This window comes from Seriola dumerili, unplaced genomic scaffold, assembly GCF_002260705.1.
Source record: "Seriola dumerili isolate Sdu_G_001 unplaced genomic scaffold, Sdu_1.0 BDQW01000301.1, whole genome shotgun sequence".
NCBI classification, from domain to species: Eukaryota; Metazoa; Chordata; class Actinopteri; order Carangiformes; family Carangidae; genus Seriola; species Seriola dumerili.
In genome coordinates, this window is record NW_019174556.1 from 2,272,804 (window position 1) to 2,294,595 (window position 21,792).

Consider the following 21,792-nt stretch of genomic DNA (forward strand, 5'->3'; position numbering starts at 1 on the left):
TCTTTTTTATGAAAAATAAATAGTTTGATTAACTAAATTGCAATTGTTCAGAATTGTATAAAGAGCATTTCATTCACATTCACAGGGAAACACAGATCACACAATATTAATCATCAGCACAGAATATAAAAGTGACTGATTTCCATTTACAAGGAAAATTCTTTTGTGAAGATTCCAAACATTATACAAATATAATTTTTCTCAACAAGTGAAACAACAACAAGTGGAGACTTTTCTTCTCTCCAGTTTCACTCACTGTCATTATTTTTCGCCTCTCCCCAGAGAACCACATCCTTGAGGACGTAAACAAATGCGTAATTGCTCTGCAAGAGGGAGATGTGGACACTCTTGACCGAACTGCTGGAGCCATCCGGGGCCGCGCCGCCCGTGTGGTCCACATCATTAATGCTGAGATGGAAAACTACGAACCAGGGGTCTACACCGAGCGTGTGCTGGAGTCGATCAAGCTTCTGTCTGAGACTGGTTAGTACACAAAGCTGGTGTTGCACAAGCTATAGTCAAAATTATTACAGTGAGAAGTTTAATACAGTATCCTTCACCCTGGGACTGTGCTTGCAACAAACATTTTTGCAACAAGCCTTTTGGCAAGTTAAGCTACTTTTGTGAGGGGCAGTCTAACACACACATAAACACACACGCTCTCTAGCACTCACATTAGCTTCTCAGACTGGTGGTGACTTACAGATAGGCCTTAATTGCCTGCATGCCCAGTGTCCCACAGTTTCGATCAGTGTCTTGGCTCTTAGACAAACTCTGGACACCACCTGTTCTCTCCTCTGCCACTCTTACCTCTCATCCACTTTTCATCTGTTATGTTTTCCTCCGTCACTGTGCAGCTTCTGGGCCACAGCACTGTCCAGGATACCCGAGTTTATCGCTTTTGCAGACCAGAGTCAGGGCCAACGCATGTCTCCATCCCACCTTAGCAAAATTGACTGAATACTTTTCTCAGCATACAGGATGTAAGGGTGCAACAGCGAGTAAACAGTTAACTGTGTAGAGTTGTGTTTAGTGCTGGGAATTTGAAGTGTTGTGTTGTCTCTATGTATACTGAGTCGGACCTCTAAATATGTCAAAGCCTTTGAGGATTTTGTGTTTTTTAGTATAAAGTGTTGTGCAGCTTTTAGGTCACCAGAAGACACTAAGAAGGTATACCGGTATTGAGTTGAAAGGTATTTTGTCATTATGCTTTAAAAATATCAAGGTGAGGGCTACTTTAAACTCAACACTAATCACAAATTATCTACGTACGTCGACGAAACTAAACAGACATGCATGAATGTTGTAACATTACAAAACCAGGAATATGAAAGGAATAGAGACAATTAAAATATATAGATTTACATGCAAAACAATTATTAACTCTAAGACACACTACAATTCTTCTAAATAACAACTGAACTGCAGCAGTGAGTCTGGCAGCCAGGAATGCGACTGTCTGATACTGGTGCATGAACAAATTTGGCTTGCCTTGAGACCCCTAAGCTTCAGGTCTCTTCAATACTCTTCAGCATAACCATCGCATTTCAGCATGTACAGGGAATGTTGAGTTCAAGTCGAGTATTGGGGTTTTTTGCAGTAAGCAGTAAGCCATCAATTAGCCAGCATCTGCTCTGCTTAAAGCTAAACATTATCAAGCAGTCACTGAGGGAGTTTGTAACACTTGCTAATGGTTAGTTTAGTAATATGTAAAAGCCAAGTAATCATCAGAAAGTGAAAGCTTTTGTCAATGTTGGACCCAGAATGTGAAGCTGTTGTTATTTCCAGGAAACAGTATCATCATTACAACACACAGGTGGTTCAGAAATTGAGAAGCAAACTAGTCAGTGTTTCCTTTCATTAATGCAGTCTTGTTTAAGATATTATGTTTGTGTGCATTGTGTCCAAACACAAAGAAAGAAGAAAGATTCTGGTGTCTATTTTCCTGAAAAACATTTTCGTACTGTGAAATAGCTCCTCAAATCCCTTAAAGGTAGGCGCTAACATGCCTTTAAAAAATGTACCATTATGAAAGGTGAACAAACAAAAAACACAGGATGAAAGGAAAGAAGTAATTTAGCAATTACCTGTCCACCAGAATCAAATCAGACCACAATCCCTCTATTACACTAGCCACCATCCCCCACCATCCCTGCTCATTCTATTTTTTTTCCATTCTTGCCCATCCATCCCTCCCCTAGTTTCTATCTCTCCCATTAGAGCCCATTTAGTGAGGCGGTATATCTATTGTTTCGCTCGTTACTTTCATCTGCCCGGATAATTGAGAGACACAATCAACTCCCTTCCCTGCTAGATGATAAGTCGCAAACAGCATTAGGTGAGTCACGTGTTTTCACAGAGCCATCTGTCTAAGCCTCTCTTCTGGCACTCAGCTCCACCCTAATGGACTACCTACAGTAATAGTTATATGGTATCTTAAGCACATTCTGTTCTATTATTGCATAATTCAGTTTAATTGATTGGGGTAATTAATTGATGAAGTACAGTGGCATTATCTCATGGACACTTAAGGTCAGTTTTGTATGACCATAACCTTGTCACATGCTAAGATTATATAATTGTGCTGCTGTTCTATTAATCCTCCATAGAGTATGGAGTGTCTGGTGTCAGCAGAACCCAGAAGTATTATGTCAGCATTACTGAGAACAACACATGGAGAACTGTTGGTGTTGCAGCGTCGTATCGATTGCCCACTGATTTTTCTTTATCACGCATTTGCTTTTTGAAAAGTTAACATCATAATGTAAATCAAATGGTTTAAAATGAGAGGCCTGCTGCCTGAATGCTTTATTCAAAAGAGACACAAGCTAAAAAATTCATAATTAGACCCTGAATTTAACAGATTGGGGTCCAACTTGGACCTAGATGCACAATATATCGAAAGGAAATTCAGTACTTTTTCTTACATGTGACAGTTTTTATAGCTTTATAGAGTTTTACATCTGACTCTGCAGTAATATGTGACTGTTAAAGGTCAAACATAGCCAACAGCAGTCTTTATGGATTAGTTCACACCTACACATTAGAATGACTGTAAATGTTACAGTTTTTACTCTAACCTGTAAGAACTGCATTGTTGTCTAGATGATATTTTAATCTCATCTTTAATTTAGAGTTTCACTGTTGACATAGCACAGTATGAATACATTTCCCTTGAGATAGTAATAATGGGACTCTGAGCCACTGGTGTAATAAAAACTGAAATCATCCAATTCTTAAGTCCAATCTTTATTACTTCTACCTTGACCACAAGAAAAGTAATACTTGCAACAGTCGAAACCTGCAGATTTAGACACACAAATGTGCACCATCTTGAGGAACAAATTAGTATGCCACCTGTTGGAAATGAGTGTCACATCTGCAGTGACTTTCCTTTTTATAGCTGTTGTTTGTATGTGTGTATTTGATGTTTTACATTTTACATTTCACACCTGCGAAATGCAAGATGTTAGTTAAGTAGAGCAACTTTCTTCTGAATACTGGGAAGAGTGAAAAGTTCACATTGTTCTCTGTGTCAGTGCCAGAGAAAAAGAACAGGGGTGGTGGGATGCAGAGGCCAAAAGAAAAGAACTCAACACACTTACCAATGTGTAATCTGTCTTTGGCACCGAATATTTCAACTACAAACTTGAATGTTATATATCAGTCATTTCAACAAGTGACCCAGAACAACCCCTGTTTACGTTCAATTTACAAGCCTTATACAGTGTCAGATAAAATAGATTATTTATCCAACAGTGATTTGTAATGTTGTTTTGGTAGAACTGTTAGTTCTGTATAGGTGACAGTGTCTGCAAAAAAATTGACACTTAATGGAACTTTGTGGTTCATAGATGTTTATAAAGGGAATACATTATAATTTATTTACAAACGCTTCACAAGTTGATACGTTACAGCCACAAGCTGAATTATAATTCCATTTGAATATTTGATATCTAGGTTAGTGTGGTTAGTGTGGCTCGATTATGCATTTTTATTCAAAATTGAATTTACTCAGACAAATAGTTAATAACCACGAGGTTGAATACACCCACCGGAAGCCGATTTTAAAGGTGCTATATGTAAGTGCTATGGGTAGGCCTACATAATCAACATTAGTATTGACAGGTGTTTACTTACCAGTCTAGAGGAAACATTTAGAGTTCAGCATCGAACTTTATTCCTGCGGTGGAAAGCAATGCCAATGTTTACTCTTGTTTTGCTTTTATCACCTCTTTTCTTTGCTGCCAAATGTGGTTTCTTGCCCTCTGGGCAGCGCTACTTCTTCATCCTCTCATGTTGGACTAAGGGCAGATTGGAGGCCGCACTGACTCACTATCGCCTCTCGAGATTCTAAGCTGGCTATTGTAATTTAGTTAATTTTTGAATGTTTTAAAATTAAAAGTTACACATAGCACCTTTAAGATGTCTATGCATCCTGTCTGACTTCACCTTAACCTCAGGGCTAAGATGATAAAGTCTATACGCATGCAGCAAGTGGGTAGTATCACACTAGCTGCAAGGCCTCAAGGGAGACTTGAATTTTAACGAGGCATCGTGTCCACTCGATTGAGGGTGTTAATTGAGATGTTAAGTCGGGAACCAGCAACTATGTTAGTCCAGCGTTTCATTTGCTCCATATTTCTCTTTGATGAAGAGCTGTTGTGTTTCCCCTTCCTGTTTCCCTCTTAGTGGTAGTTGGGGTTTTTAAGGGCTACCATGCACATCTGATCTGGACCATAAAGCACTTATTGATCCTCATGAACTTTTGCCTCCCTCTCCCCTCAGTCCTCACAGACTTGATGTCTATGTAGTTGAACACAGTCAAGGAGAAATCTATAGCTGGGGGAAAGATGATTAAGCGTAGCTGAACAAAGGAAAAGAATATAGGACCACACACTTTTTAGAGGGTACTGAGTCCAATTAACTAGACTCTACCAAAAAATCAATAGCTGTCACCAAGGATTTCACTAAGCGATCTGAGCAGGGATTTTAGTGGAATTCATTGATGTGGTCCCCTTTTTTCCTTTTTTCACCGGTGTGCATGTGTAAAACATTTATCCTGTGCCTGAGTACATGTGTGTGCTTGTGTGTGTCTATGAGTCTTCAAGCTGGCTGTTTGTGTTTTTTATTTGATTGGGCCGTGTTTACGCCCACGGCCACTCATGCCAGTCGTGACCACTGAGTCTGCCTTTCTGACAACTGCCACATCAACACCAGACACTTATCACAGTTACCTGCCCTTTGACCTTGTCTCAATTTGTCCATCCCTCCTTCTCATATTGAGTGCAGTCAGATTTATGACCGGGCCAAATACAGGCAGCCAAGGCACACAACTCTTGTGTGTGTAAAGCTGAGCCATAGATTCCTGACAGACAGTCTACACATGGTCCTAGGATTGAAGCGTGTCCTTGAGAAGAAGAAAAATCAATAGCCTAATGGGAAAGTGGTTATGGCTTCTCTCTCTTTTCCCCTCTCCTTCCTTCTTCCCTGAGACACTTTTCTGCCCACTAACTCCCTGTGTTTAAACTTATCGTCTCCCCAAAAAAAGGGGACAAATTTTAAAGTTGATCATTAATGTGGTGCCTGGAGAGGGTAGATTAAAAAACTGATATATTGCCTAAGTCAGTGTGCCATTTAGAGAAGCAGGGTGGTGTCGCTCCTTGTTATTACATGGGGGCACAGTAAATGGGATTTAGCCAGGGTTTTGCAGTGAGCAATAACACACATGCTCATGCTGCCACCCACATGTCATGTCTGTAAATCAGTGGATCAAATGCACTAAAAAGAAGTGCAGCAGAGGCTGAGGGATAGAAGTAAAGACACTTCACACTGTCTACTGTGGCTAGCTGGACTAAAAGCAATTTACCATAAATATTGAGCATTTCTTTTCAAATCTTCAATCAAACTACCCTATTATTGATATCAAGAAAACACTAATATAGAGAAGAAAGAAAGCAATGTGTGCTTAAGGGGAAATAGAAAAGTGAGTCAATGCTCCTTTAGTACTAAAAATGGCCTCCTGGTACGGGCTATAGTTGTACAGTGCACAGTTTCTGAGCCAGATGAGTTGCTCTTTATATTTGTATCCATTGTTATAATGATGGGAAAAGAGGTTTTAGCCAGAATGGGAAACAGATGGCAAACTCATAGCTTGCAAGGAGAGGAGGTAAGGTCTCTTAATCAGTTTGTAAATAGAGGTGGGAGTTGGGAGACAGTGCTGATGAGGAAATCGCTATGTGAGCAGAAGTGGAGGAAGGTGAAAGATGTTAACCAAGGTTAGAGTGTAGGAGATGGGAGAGGTAAGCTTTCTGAAATCAGGATCACTTAAGCCTTAATGTCATTACCTTCGGTGTTCCTTCAAGTTTGACGTAAAATTTTTAAGCCTACATGTTACATCCAACAGAAATGTAAAAACAAAGAAACATGAAAGAGATGGCATTAAAAAGGTTTTTGCACAAATATTTGCGTGTACTATATGCAATATAACTATTTTGGCTTGCACCAACTCCTGAGGGAATTATCTATTTTTTTTCTGTGGCCCTTAAAAGCACCACTATGTTCATCTATCTGTCTCCTGTTCACTGCTGGACAGCCATCATACAGTAGTTTTTAGAACCTTTTATTCTGAAAGTAGCTGATGACAGCAGTGAGAGAGAACCTAAAGAGCAAATCGGCAACCTGAAAGATGCTGAATGAAGCTCTGTAGAGTTAAGTAGAATGGCAGAGGGGGTTCTTAAGAGGAACCCCTTTAACATAAGTAGTCATGTGATGCTTCGTCAACAGAAAATGCGCTAGAAATATTACACTATACAATACATATAACTGACATATATATTATAGAATAATCCTTTACTATAGCATAAAATATGATAAAAAGATACACCAATACAATAGAAATATAATATATTTGTAATAATTATTAAGTGATATAAGTAATGTAATGCTATGCGGCATGCAATGTATTCATGTTTCCCGTAATACCCGTGGTGAAAAGCTTTACATTCAGATGCTGCAATAATGTTTCCTTCAAAAACGACACCAATCAAGGTTTTGACGTTGTACTTCATGATTTCATAAAGTAGCTAATGGTGAAAAAGCGTTTTACCTTACAATATATCATCTGAGCTGAGCTTTCTACATGTGAAATTGAGGTTTAGGCGTCAGAAACTGTGAGAGTTGTGCTGTTTGGAGTTCGTTAAACACGTCACAGGGGCACGCCATCTCTGCGGTGAGGTTTTTAAGCATTCATTGTAGTTCCATAACTTCTCACTTAAACTATGCTTAAGCCTAGGGGGTGAAAAAAATCCATTCCTACATGGTCACATTTAATTCCCTTCATCATTTTTCAACTGGAATGAGTGAAATTGCCCCTTACCATCAGCAACTTTGCTCATTAAGAGCTTGGAGAACATTTAAATATTTCTATTTAAAACGCCTTCCCAGCAATTCCCAAAAGCCTATTTTACGCTCCTCCAGTAAGTGGATTAAACTGAATTAAAAATGAAAAGAAAAGGGGAGAGAGTTTTTGTAGTGCCTTTTATGTATGGTGAAATATAGCTTATGTTTTATATCAGACAAATAAGTATACTGCAGATACACCTTTAGTGCAAGCTGGCTAATTGATTTAGTTCACGCCGCATGTAAGAGAGCAGGAAAGTGTGGAGAGTAATAATAAAAAATCACACAGTCGGCTTTCTGGTGGAGGCTCAATAGCCAGGCTGCCACACTTTATCTGTCTTTTCCTCTGTTTTGCTATTCGTCTGTCTTCATTAGACCTGTCATCTCCTCTGAAAAAGGTGTTGTCTTAAATCAAGCCAAGTATCTACTCTCCAAAAATCCACTCTACATAGACACATATTTGTTATTTCCAAAGCAGCCAAGACATCTTTTTAGAATATATCAAAAAAGCCTTTCTCTTTCTTTCTCCCTGTCTTTCTCCACCTAAAACCATTCCCATATATGTGTATTTTGTATGGATTCATAGAAAAAATACCTGTGCAGTCGTGGACTTGAAGCACAAGTCACAAGTAATATTGGGGTTGTCAGACTATAGATAGTATAGTATATGGAAACCACCTTTTCTGACTGGGAACTGTCTGTCCAGGTAAACCAAAGCTTTTATTATGATAATTTGCTACAGCACAAACTTCATATGAAAAAAAACACATTATTAAACTCTGCATTCAATTATTCTGACTCAACAGGAGATTACGTAGAAAGGTAGCCTGCTAAATATTCAAACATTCAGCCCGTTTTCTTGAATATTGAATAATGTCTATTCACATCCAGCACAATTCATTTAAACACAAAAAGTCTGGCCAATTGATACTGACAACAAAACCAACCATTTTTATGGTCAATAGGGACTTTCCTTTTGTTGCCTGGCTTTTGTTCAGCTCGAAAGACTTTGATGAATTTGTTTCCCTTCACCGGCATTGTGCGTTGACAGGCTGAGCTTGCAAGTTAGCGTCCTTGTACTGTAACACTGGCTGAAACACACACAAGCCATCTTCTCACAGGTTACGCACACACACTTCCACATTCCACATGCCAACACGCACACAAACAGATCTGTAACAGACAGGCCGATCGCCCTGTGAAATAACTAATTGACGTGCAATTTGTGAAAATGATCGTCACTTACACGGAGGTTGAAGGTGACATCGCGCCATTTCCCGAAGTGCACAAGTGAGCAGGGGGAGACCCTGCGGCTATAAAAACAATTTCAAATGAAAAGGTTATGTCCTCAACTAGAGACACTACACTTCAATAACTGTGCTTTCACCATACCATTTTCCCTTTCTAATTGGTAACCTTTATTCATTTTGTTCACAAGCAAATGTGATAAACATGACTCTCCTATCTGTCTTTTGTTCCCTCTCTCCACCTCCTTACCTATTTCCTCCCTGCAGTCATGCCCCGTTTTGCTGAACAGGTGGAGGTAGCTATTGAGGCACTGAGTACGAACCCCCCACAGCCCTTTGAGGAGAATGAGTTCATTGATGCATCCCGTCTGGTGTACGACGGCGTCCGTGACATCAGGAAAGCTGTCCTCATGATAAGGGTATGTCCATTGCCTCATTTAAAAGAGTATAAGGAAAACACTCACTGAAATTCTCTGAAGTGGCTTTAATGCTCTGCAAGAGTTAGTCAGAAATGAATGTGTTTTGGAAATGCTGACCAAGGCCAAGTGCGGCAATTTATTTCTTGCTTCCTGCAAATGTTTAAAACGTTTATTTTGTATTTTGTGAATGTAGACATCTAAATTGTTTATTTCCTAGTGTTGCTTGTTAGTCAGTCAGTATGTCTGTATTAAGATCTACAATCACTTCACTCCACTTTTTACCCTCTAAATAATGATATGAAAAAATTCCTCTCTTCTCTTATGAGAATAACATCTCTTGAGTCATTGGATTCGTCGCCTTGTGAACTTCACCATGACTCAGGAGACAAATTTGTCACACTCACAGACATTTTTCCAGTTTTTTTCCTCTTCATTCTCATTTTAGCGAGACACCTCAGTGGGACATTGTTAGGAGAGCAAACTGTGCTGCTGGCTAGCATAGTTGATAGTGGATGTTCTCTGACAAAAATATGTCTGCCCTAAGGATGAAGAAAACCATAATTGAAATCTAAAATTCAACAGAATTCCCATTTGAAATGTCACACCTGCCACATGATCTGTTTTGTGAAGCTGACAGAACATTTTAGAGCATGTCGTGATAAAAAATGCTGTATAAAATCATGACACGAGCAGCTCCACTACCTACTCTAATGCTTCACTATCTGCATTTTTCACCCAAACTGGCCCCGCTCTCTTCACCATGTAATTCATTTATTCAACTTTATGCAGGCTGGAAGGTTTCCCAGTGAAGCTCTGGAAAAAATCTAATTATGGAAAATAATTTGATGTTGGTAAATAATGTAAAACAGGCAGCTTTGAACTGCCCAGGACCAGCTGGCTTCATAATCCCATCCAAGTTCAATTACTTTCTGAGGAAACAACTTAGAAGATCCTCGCTTTCTCTGTTGTCTGACCCCATCATATAAATAGCAAATGTTGGTGCCACATGTAATAGTTTTTTTGTGCACACATTTTTATGTGTCTGTGTTATTCTTCTCCCACTTAAGCCAAGTAATGGCTCCTTTAGAATTTTTACAACACAGATCTTATGAGCAGTCGATGGATTAAGAAACCAATTCTCCATAGTGTTTAAAAATTGAGGCAGGTCTTGAGAAGAGTGTAAAGTTATAATGAAAGTTCTCAAAAATATAGTTTTGCCCTGGACTTTATGTACCCACGTACACACACGCATACACACACATACACACACACACACACACACACACACACACACACACACACACACACACACACACACACACTCAGAGCAAAGCGGTGCTGTGGCATAGGAACCATTAGAATGAAACATGTATGAAATTGAACAGTGGTTGGAGACTGACAGCTGTAATATAACCAGTGTTTACACTTTTTCCCAGCTCTTGAAATGAGAATCCACTTGGTAAATTTTTTGCCAAACAACATGTGTTTTCGCTGGAGTCCACAGAATTGGGAGGCTGTAATTTTTCACGCATTCTAAATGTCTGTGTGAACATGGCCTGAGTCAGGCTGTCTGTTTGTGTTATTTGCCTTTGCTCAACCTAAAGAGTAACTCCTCACATTCTAGATGGAAGAAAAACTCAGATACCTCTATGGCCTGAAAGTCTCTTGAACCCCTGACTACACCCAGCATCACAGTTCTTGTAGCCACACCCGGCTGTGATGTAGCATGGTACTGCGGTGCCATGGGACATATCTGTTGCACAGGCTATAGAATGAGATGTGTGCAGTAGTTATGCCACTACTATTATTAGACGTAGAATCGGCCTTGCGAAGCTGGTTAACATCTGGATTTTGGGATCCATCTACGAATGCATTCACATTTAGAGAGAAACAAGTGTCATAAGCAGATAATCATATGCATCATCAATAAATCAAATGTACTGTATTTTATTTGAGATAAGATTGGATAATTATTTCCCATGATGAAATTAGGTCAGTGCAGAGGCAAAAATAATGTGATTTTGTGGGGCAAAATAGGAATAGAGGCACATAACTAACAAAACCAAGCAAAATAAACTATCATTCAAATAATAAAATAAATCTTACTATTTACTAAAGAAATTGTCAACAATCTTCAAAAGAATACACAGGTAGAATTTGTGCTTTTATGAAGCTTTCATTACAAATGATTATGAGCCAAATAGGGTATGATATGAAGTGCAAAGTAAATGTCATCCCTTGTACTGCGGGTAACTAAAAACACTTGAATAAAAGAATGCCTAACGAAGCTCCATGTGTCCTGAGCATTGACTAAATAAATTATTAGGAGCTAATTTTCAGTGTGTGGGTGCTCTTCCTTTTTTCCAGCTCATCACTGCCCCTCATTAATGCACATTGGTCATCTGTTTTATTTTTATTTGTACAATCTCATTAAGTGCGTCAGAAGATTTTATGTTCAGCAGTGATGGAATATCCAACAGTGTCCAACGGGCCACACTGGATCTTTCACTGTTGGGAATACTAAGAAGGAAATTCAGCACAATTACCAGCCTCAGCAACAATAAATATCATTCATTACTGCCATAGGCTATGGTCTATGAGCAACCTGTTGTTTGGTACAAGTCCTGCATTACAGCCAACGTAAGCACTGGTTGTGTAAAACATTTATTATATCTACGACTCATCATTATGGGAAGGTATTCTATAAATAGAAAAACCCTGAGTGCTCTCTACAAGGATAACTTTGACAACACCATGAATTTAGGGTTTTTTTTTTTTTAAATGTCAGCTACATATAAGAATGACTTTACACATGTACATGTTTTGCTCTGATCCAGCATACAGTATGTTACCATGGTGACTGTAGCCCAGTTAAATCTGAGCCAGCTTCATGAGATCAACAAGCCTGTGTTGAAACAAGCTGGCTAACCCACTAATCTTAATTAGTGATAGAGCCCAGTGTAGCCAGCAGAGCTAAATAAAACTGTGTAATAATTATTTAGTGGCTCAGTTTGAGCAGATGCAAAAAATGTAACTCAATTATATTCCAATTATATTATTTGATGAGAAACCACACATTGATTGTACTCCCAATGCTTTGACAATGTTAGCATGATCGCATGGTGGTGTAATACTCTATATCCTTCATTAAACTGCACTTGCCATTCTACTTTTTCCCCTTTGAAATAAAAAATAATAAATCAAAGGACTGTCATGAGTTTTTAGAAGAATAACATTAAGGAATTACAATCACCACAAAGCCGTGTTTAAACATGATACATCTTCAAAGAAAGGAAATAAATAGAATATTAAATGTGTATTATGGATGCAAATAAAAGCAATACTTCTAACATTTTGTTAAACTTAAGTTGCTTCCTCTTTAAAATTTAACCTTGCCGTCTGTTTTGTGCTCCAATGTTCTGTACTGGATCTTAAAAGCAGCTTTGTCAGAGAGCTATTGTCTGATCCTTGAGATGCAGCTTGACAAGGTTGTAAGGAATAACGCTTCTTATTAGTCAGTAATACTGGCAGAATTGTTCAGATCATTATAACTTCATTTTGTGGTATCTGACATGACATGACAATCTCATTTATACATATGAGATATATACTGACATACTGACATATATATGACACACACACACATATATATACATATATTAAACTGATATTAAATTGCCTGTCTTCAGTGTAGAAATTACAGTGACAGCTTTTAATGTACTAAAACATGACAAACCCATTTGTCTTATTTAACAGGAATGTGTATCGAACCACAGTTGCTGAAACAGGTCTTGTGCAATTTGTGAATATTGCTCAAACACAAGTCATTCACATTATTTTGTGGTCAAACAGTGACTAACTGTTGGTATTTACATCTCTATGTTGCATCTCATTGTTCGATTGATGGTTTCAGGGTTAAAAGGCACTGCCACTTCCCAGGTTTCTTTTTACCTTTCCATCAAAGCCAATACATGAAAAATCCTTATAATCCCTAATTTCTGCATTTTCAAAGTGACACCCATTTGTTATTTAATTGGACAGAAGACCTTTGGTGAGGGAAGGAGGTGCAGGAAAAACTACCCAATCAACTCACTAAATCTCTTTTGGCCATTTCCTGTTTTTTCATTGTGTGTTTAATCTAGCGTTGAGGGAACTCACATGTACTGTATGTCCATTTTCAGAGAATAACTCATTCTGAGATTTGACTCTTTAAATTTTGTGATATCTCTGCCAGAGTTTGAACTAAAACTCCCAATGAGACACTATAAACTAAGCATGACAACACAGGGGAACGAACGCTATCTGTTACTCCTCCACAGTGCGGGATGAAGTCAAAGAAAATTGCCCTTTTCAGCTGTCAATGTAGGAGGTTTTTTTTCCTTTCCAGTTTCTCTCTCACTCTTTGACTCTTTGCCCAATTTTGTCTTTGTGTTTCTCACAGACACCAGAGGAGCTGGAAGATGACTCTGACTTTGAACAAGAAGACTATGATACTCGCAGCAGGACTAGTGTCCAGACTGAAGATGACCAGCTTATTGCTGGACAGAGTGCTCGGGTGAGTCGATGTTCACTTCCCCAGTGTGCTGCGACTTCTCGAAAGTGCCATAGTTGTGGAACCTGACATTTAAAAAAAAAGTACAGAAAAAGCAGAACCGTTGCTGCAGTTGTAGGCTGAGGTGCGAGTTGAACTGCCTCTCACACCCAGCACCCACCCTTTTCTCTGGCCACACTTGAGTCGATTCATCCAACTACTTCCACTTACATAGCATGAAAGTCCATTTAAATGATTGTAACAAGCAGGATTATTTTAGATAAACACTGTTTGGGGATGGCAGGTGTAAAATTGCAATCACAAACAAATAAGTAATTACCTAATTCCCCTCAGATGCCAGACAAAACACAAAATACAGTATAGTACTGTGCCAAGGCTTCAGTCACCATCGCTAGGGTCTGGGCTTTGTTGCACATTAGCAATTTTTCACTTGGGCCCAGCTTAAAGAACATTAAGAGGGTATCAGTGCTTGCTCCCCTCCAGCAACACAGAGGCTCTAGCGGTGTGTTGCATGTTGAATGGATTGTGGATGGCAGGAGTGTGACTTGGCCCAATGCCTCTCCCTGTGGCACAGGCCTGTATTATACTGCTTGGGTCTCTACACAGTCTGTACACATGGGGGTAATGCACAAAGAAGGGAGAAATAAATAAACCCAAAACTGCAACTTATCGTTGCTAAATACATGTACTGTACAACTGTAGCCCCCACTGTGATGGCTAAAAAGAAAAACAACCAAGTCAGGACCTAGGGCCCAACTAAGAGGCAACCCTTCATCCTTAAGGCTATCCAAAAGGCTTAAGGCTATCTCGCTGTGGCCACAAGTAGCAAGAATGGGATAATGATTAAAACAAAATCATAGCATAACAGTAATGTAAGTAGAGAAGAGTCATAAAGTGAGCAAACTGACTCAGTAATGTTAAAGCTTAATAACATTAGCTAACATTAGCCACTGTAATCTACCTGGCCAAACCAGAGCAACCGAGGCTGTAGCAGCAGAACCCCTGGGAGAGATTTCTCAATGAAATGCCCATTCTGCTTTAAAATGCTGTATCATTTCTTAACATCACCTATTGTAGCCAAGACTTTCAAACTAAATGACAGAACATGTTGAGAATATGAGAATCCTTTTAAACTAACTCCCCTGTCGGCAGAACAAAATTGTTTGTCAGTGCTTGGGTGGATAAGGTGTGGTTAAGATAAGGCACAAAAATGTCATGTTTAAAGTTGAGTAAAAGTCATGTTTTCCCAACGTCTTCCCTATGACATTACAGCACATGGCCCTACAACAGTATCACTCAACTTCCACCTTTACACCTGACAAACAGGAGCCACAATCCACACTTGAAGTCCTTGTCGGTTAAACATAGGTCATATTTAACATTTGAACAAACAAACAGGAGGATAACTAGTAATAAGTGTTATTCAGAAAGTCAAAATTTCCCCAGGGACACTCAAACGATGCCTTTTATTGCCGTAATGCATACTAATATTATAATATATACTAAATTGTAAAATATGAACTTCTGATGTGTTTAAGGTAAAATATAATTGATTTTTTACACCCATGTGTAACCCTTTTTGCAGAACTCCTAAGTAGTAGAGAAAGAAAGTTTTGTTTAATTGCTCAGTTCAACTGCTAAACCAAGATACAACGCTGTCAAATCTGAATTCCAACCATGAGAAGAGAGAACAAACCCAGGTTTTGGGTGCACGATAGCGGCTCCAGGATGACTGTGGGGGTCCTGGGTGTGAAGTGCTTTGAGTTTGTTGTATGTATACTCCCACTAAGGCTCCCGCAGAGTAACATTGCAAGACCATCTGAGCTTAGACGCACCAGCGCTGCAGCACAAAGGAGCTTCACAGCACCAAACTGTTAACTCGTTCTCCTGGCACTCGGCTGTGCTTTGAGTGGGCAGCTCTTCTTGGGAACAGTTTGAAGTCACAGCATGTCCCTTTGTCATAACTTGTTACTGTAATACAGTGATATAAAGTGGATTAGGAGGATGACGTGGCTAAATATAATGATTGTTCAAGAACACTTAACACATAAGCAAGCTTTGCACTCAAGCTCACATCGAATAAAAACCCGACAATGTATTGCAGCGTGTTATCAAACGTTTATACCCCTATATGCATATTTAGTTCACGCTATCGTGTAGTGCATACTATACATCTGGCATACTGACAAGGCCTCTCACGCAGTTAATTGATATCGCCTGTTTTTCCACTCATAGACACTGTTATGCCCTCAGAGACTAAACATTTACACACGCGGAAGGCAAGCACATCCATAAAAGATGTGTTTGCCGTGAACCACTGGTGATCTGCCCAGTCGGCCTGAGCCTGTCGTGTCAGGATAAAGCTTGATGTCCTCTTACGGTCATGCCAAGTGCACGCTGGTGCTGTGTTTTCTATTCAAACAGACAAGAGGAAGCGTAATCCATTTTCTCCATAGGAGCTGACATGAGCACATTGAGGTTTACAGTCATGATCCCTCCAAGCCCCTCCAGTGAGCGGGACTCACACACAGGACACAGGCGTGATATCTCCCTCTCACTTTCTGGATCTCACTGTCTCCCTCTTGCTCAGCGTAGAAAGAAATCAAATCAAGTCCGGGGCAGTCCCAGGAGGCTTTGTTCCCAGTGCTGTGCCTTGTGTGGTGCTCCACTTGTCACTTCTATTATACTTACGCATAAAGCTAAGTTATTAGAGCAAACATGCATAATGAGTAAGCAGAAAAACACACAGGGGAAGGAGGCCTGTACATAGTGTCTCTTTCTATTAGAACATGCAGACGCGAACTCTCCTTCTGCAACACACCACGGATAATGCACAGGGAGGCAAACACAAAGCCCCCCCCCCCCCCATACACGACGACACACACACACACACACACACACACAACATCTCTTAACACAATGATTGGATAACACTGTTGATAGGTCATCCATAAAATTGAACTCTGAGTGTCTGGGCAGTTTATTTCAAATGAAACAAATTAAAGTCATTTCAAGACGCCGCGCTCGGTGAAGAAACCCGGAAAGCGCTCTAATCCCTGCAGACGTAGCCGAGTCGCAGAGTGTATTGGCACAGCACCCCTCGGCCGGATTTGCCACTATGTTAAGCTCCCAAGGCCCGCTCCTTGTTGTTATCAGTAAAGTAGGGGAAGGGATTTGGGGATAAGTGAATTCTAGAGAGCATGGGGGAGGAGGGAGGTAGGGGGGGCTTCACCAAGTGCCTTCCTGCTCCCCTGATGTCCCAATTGGCTCATATGTTTACCCCTGTGCTGCAGTTTTCTTTTGTATTCAGAACCACCCTCCCTCTCTCTTTCTCTCTCTCTCTTTTTCTTCCTCCCTGATGTTCTCTCTCTTTTGTCACACCATTTTCAGAGTGAATCGCAATACCAACCAAATCCCTCACTCTCTCTCCCCAACCTTCCTTGATCCCTAATTTTAGAAAAGGAATTTTCAATCCAAATTCTTGAGTTTGAAGAGACTTTTTTTGGGAGAAAGCTCCATTTTGGTTTAATGCAGTTCTTATGTGCAGAGGATGGCATTTTGATTGCACTTACATAAAACTACGCTGATTCTCAACTTACATTCTTTATCTAACTTGTTAGAGTGCAGTTTAGCAAAACCATAATTGTACTTTTTCTCAATGGTGTACCCACCATTTTGAGACCGGCGGCACACTGTATGGTGTAATTATAGAAATAAGTGAATAATTGATGCCTCAACAGTTGGGGGTGAGAAACGTAATGAGCAGCAAAGATATGCTAACGACCACACTCCAGTCTGGAGGTCAGAGAGATCTGCCTGGTGGCACAGAGCACTCACCTGTGTCGCTATTGATTAGACAGCAATTACAGTACAGCATTGCCTACATGATATTTTTGGCTACATTAAACATGAACATGTAATTAGGAAACCACACCCCAGGGTGCTTCAGATTACCCAGGACCACAAGCTGAGAGCACAAGCAAAGTGTGTGGACTAAAATGACTTTTCTAGTTATATTTATAAATATTTGTACAATTATTTACACTGATTTGAATCGGATCAGCCGGTGATGTAGATTATTATGTGAATGGAGTAAATGTACAGTGTTGATATTTGGCATCTAGGCTCTGACCTTGTCGCTCCCCACAAGGAAACAGCAAGCTCAGCAGAGCAGTGGCGAGTGATGATACTAACTTCCCCGCCACTGAAATCCAGCATAGATTCAGAGCCTGCAGGTGAATGCTGGGGTGGCGGAGGGGCTTTTGAAATGCAGTATGAACAGCAGCAAGTGTCAGCATACGTTTGAGGTGAGTGCATAATTGTTTACATATGGGGATAACAGCGCAGGCTTTCCAGTCTTCCCTTGAAGGCATTCATAGCGTCATGAAGCACTTGTTTGCACACACAAAATGTGACAGAAATTGTTGTTTAAAGAACGAAAAAAAAACACTGCTTAAGGGAGGAGATCAAACCCTGCTTATTTACCTTTCACATATCTTGCCAAATGCTGTTTGACCCTCCAACAAGCGCTCTGTTAGAGTATGCTGGCGCTTTCAGTACACAGCATAAGAAAAAGGGTGTTTCAGTGAGACGATAATGCCGTGTGAGCAGACTTGGACTGATTGCCAGAGCTAGCTGGCAAGCTTCACATTCTTTGTTCGAGATTTTGGTTACAATTTGTTTATTAAACTTCATTAGTGCTAATCAACTAAGCCAATAATGAATGATTCAATTTAGGGAACTGTCTGATTAGTGAATGAATCTATGAAGATAGGAATGTAGGAGGCACACCTGCAGAGTGAATACAAGTTTATCCAGCTGAAATCTCTAGTCTGTTTTAAATCGCTCATTCTTCATTGTGCACTCCAAATACATATTAACTTGGTATTTGTTTTAAATGTGAGCAGTGCTTGCACCCCACAAGCTGTTTAATGGGATTTGCTGTTGCACTGTTGTTTGTGTGTCTTGGCACTAGCAGCAGAGGAAATCTACACTGGGCTTTAGGGGGCCGGTTTTTCTTGTTTGTTTATGTCATTCTGGGTTGTGTTTTTGTTTTTTTGTTGTTGTTGGTGGTTTTTTTTTTTTTTTCAAGTGAGCCGCCATCAAAGCTTTGCACCACTTTGCTCACAGAGCGATTAGTAGGCCAAAACTCATGGACACATGGATCTGTTGTCATTTCAGTTTTCTCTTTTGGACTACTTCCTCCTGCTCCTCCTTATTTTCCTTGGAAAAATGTGATGCACTTTCTCACAGAGCTCATCACGTGCCACCATGCACCAGCTTAGCTGTGAGAGAGGGAAAAGGAGGACAAGGGCGATTATTTCATTAAGAGAATAGCAATTCTTGGAGGACAGTCAATAATAGATGAGGTTAAAAAACAATGAATGGTGACTTTTCTTTTTTTACTGTACTCGTTTTCTCTCTGCCTCTCAAGTCAATAGAATCGACCTAATGGAAACCAGGTTACTCTTCCTTCCATCTCACCTCCCTGACATAATGTTGAACAAATGCATTATTCATTCTCTGGTCTAAGAAGCTGAGGTAATTATACATTTATCTCCCAAATAATACCAGGTCCTTACTGCGCCTGTGACCTTGCCACAAGATTTATGCCATTTTGTACCTGCCCCCAAAGGCCGCTGAGAGAGCAAATGTATTCTCATCGAGGAAAAAAAATGAAGGCAAAAATGGATTTGCTCTTTATGGGTATAAGATGTCATGGGGTTTGAAAAGGTCCAGCCATTAAATGTAAAGTTTAGAACTTTATTTTGAAGCATTTCAGAAGGGCAGGGATAGTCAGACTCTAAACTTAATGTTCAAGTTTTGTAGGGCGGATTAAAAAGTAGACTGGACAGGAAAAAAATAGAACAAATGGTGCTACAGCTTTTATAAACTTCCCTTTATACTCTTTCTCCTTAACTAATCCCTCTTCTTATTCGCCCCTTTCCTCATTCCCCTATCGTTCTGTCCTCCACAACCTTATCTGCTTCCTTTACCTAAATTCTTCTCTTCTGGCATTTCCCTCTTTCTGAGCCATGTTCCAAATTTATTCTGCTCAAATTTACTCCCCTAACAACCTCTTCCTTCTCTTCTAATGCTTTTATTTCCTCCACACTCCTGTGTTGCCTACAGGCCATCATGGCACAGCTTCCCCAGGAGGAGAAGGCCAAGATTGCTGAGCAGGTGGAGAGCTTCAGACAGGAGAAATGCAAGCTAGATGCAGAAGTGGCCAAATGGGACGACAACGGCAATGACATCATTGTGCTGGCCAAGCAGATGTGCATGATCATGATGGAGATGACTGACTTCACCAGGTAAAAGTGACAAGCACAAAGCAACAAAATTTTAAACCTACAAACAAGGACTGACTTTTTGGACACTTAAATGTACCAGAAACAAAATGTAATCCTAACACTCATGTATTATCACAAGTGTTGAGAATGAACCAAAACAGAAAAGCTGTGCGCCATGAAACCAAAACTGTGAGCTGAAAAATGCTGAAAAGCTCTGTACAGCTGAGGGCAACAGCAGGTAATTTTCTGTGGGTCAGCCCTCTCTCATACAAATAACTTTGTGACCCATAATTTATATTTAAAAAAACAGCAGCTTTACGTACATAAAGTGACAAGTGGGATTTCTGAGAGACACTCCTGCCTTTGCAGGTGCTCCATACCCTAGCTCTAAACTGTTTGTTAGAGACAAAGTGACCCAGATAACCTCCGTTTTAATCAGACTGTGTAGCAATGCTGTGATTCAAAGATATACTGTAACAGATAATCTGTTTGCATTTCAAGTCTTCTTGTGTATGTTTACTAAAAGCCAATAGCTTTAATTTCAATCTCTTCCATCTAGGCTTAACGTATCTGGGAAATCCCTAATGCCAAACTGATGGGTATCTGTCTCTGATCCACTCCACAATTACAGGGCATGGAACTAACCTAAAAGAACCAAAGAAATAAAAAAAATTGAGCCATGAGTGATTAGTCATGAGTGATTATGGCTGTAGTACTGTGACTGCACCATTATTACTTGGCATTGACCCCAGTGACTCAGATTGAAATGAACAAACTGAGTGGAAACTTCAGATTACCACTGCCTAAAGATGAGACATCACACACAGGAAAACACTTATCTTAGCCACATTAACTTTCCCTGTGCTGTCAAATCAAGACAAGACAAAACAGAAAACAGGCTCAGTTGTTGGCCATTAATTCCTTTTCTACTTTTCTTTTTTTGACTTCCCTACCTAATGTAACTGTTGTAGCTTTTAAAATCATAAGTCTTTTGTGTCCTTGTGCTTTAAAACACGTCTGTGATACACCATAAGGGACAAGGGTATACTATATCTGTTACATCCATTATCTACAGACTCTTGATTGTTATGTCTCATATTCCTGTTGCCAGCCACAGCAAATTAGCCGCTGTACGAGCTTGGGTGACACAGGAGTGAGCTCAGTCTTTAAAGGGAAGCTCTGCATGTCCTCTGCCTCGGCACCTCTACACACATTCACCCCTTTCCTTCTTTGTCACCATTTGGATTTACCCAGAGGCAAAGGCCCCCTGAAGAACTCCTCAGATGTGATCAACGCAGCTAAGAAGATTGCAGAGGCTGGTTCCAGGATGGACAAATTGGCCCGTGCTGTCGCAGATCAGGTAGCTTTACAACTCCATTTGCATCTGTCACTGTCATTTTTACCATTATACTTTCAATCAGTCTGACTGTGTCATCATCTGTGGCTGCAGAGCAAATTTTGACTTAGAGTAAGTGGGCATGGACATTGGAAATCTTTAATGTGAGCATTGATGAGCCCAGCTGGATTGGTGGGCTTTGTTGCCGCATGACTTTGTCTCCCAATGGGGCCAACACTGAGAGAGCAAGACAGCAGAACCAAGTTGTGTCTCTAATATAATTAGCTCCCAACCGAGGTGTTGCATTCATTATCAGATGAGTACCTCTCTAAAACACGCTGACAGACCAGTTTCAATATCTAATCAATCAGTGCTGTGCCAAGGGAAGATGGGAGAGAAAAGAAATAGGTGTGTATGCTGTGTATGCGTGTGTGTACAGCAAATGAAGTGGGAGGTATTTCAGAATGCTAGCAGCACTCCAGGTCATGCATAATGTTCTTCTTCATTTCATCTGTCTCTAATAAGCAGTGAGAATAAACTCAGG

At 40.1% G+C, this 21,792-nt stretch overlaps 1 protein-coding gene across 3 annotated transcripts in view; it reads left to right on the plus strand.

The window, feature by feature from the left end:
- Nucleotides 1-21,792, plus strand: part of ctnna2 (catenin alpha 2) — a 314,274-nt gene that overhangs the window by 281,853 nt on the left and 10,629 nt on the right. For all 3 annotated transcript variants that reach the window (XM_022758453.1, XM_022758454.1, XM_022758455.1), the window contains 5 exons: nucleotides 283-483; nucleotides 8,916-9,067; nucleotides 13,509-13,622; nucleotides 19,752-19,933; nucleotides 21,167-21,272. In XM_022758453.1, coding sequence (XP_022614174.1) covers nucleotides 283-483; nucleotides 8,916-9,067; nucleotides 13,509-13,622; nucleotides 19,752-19,933; nucleotides 21,167-21,272 — 755 coding nt within the window. The remainder of the gene's footprint in view (nucleotides 1-282; nucleotides 484-8,915; nucleotides 9,068-13,508; nucleotides 13,623-19,751; nucleotides 19,934-21,166; nucleotides 21,273-21,792) is intronic.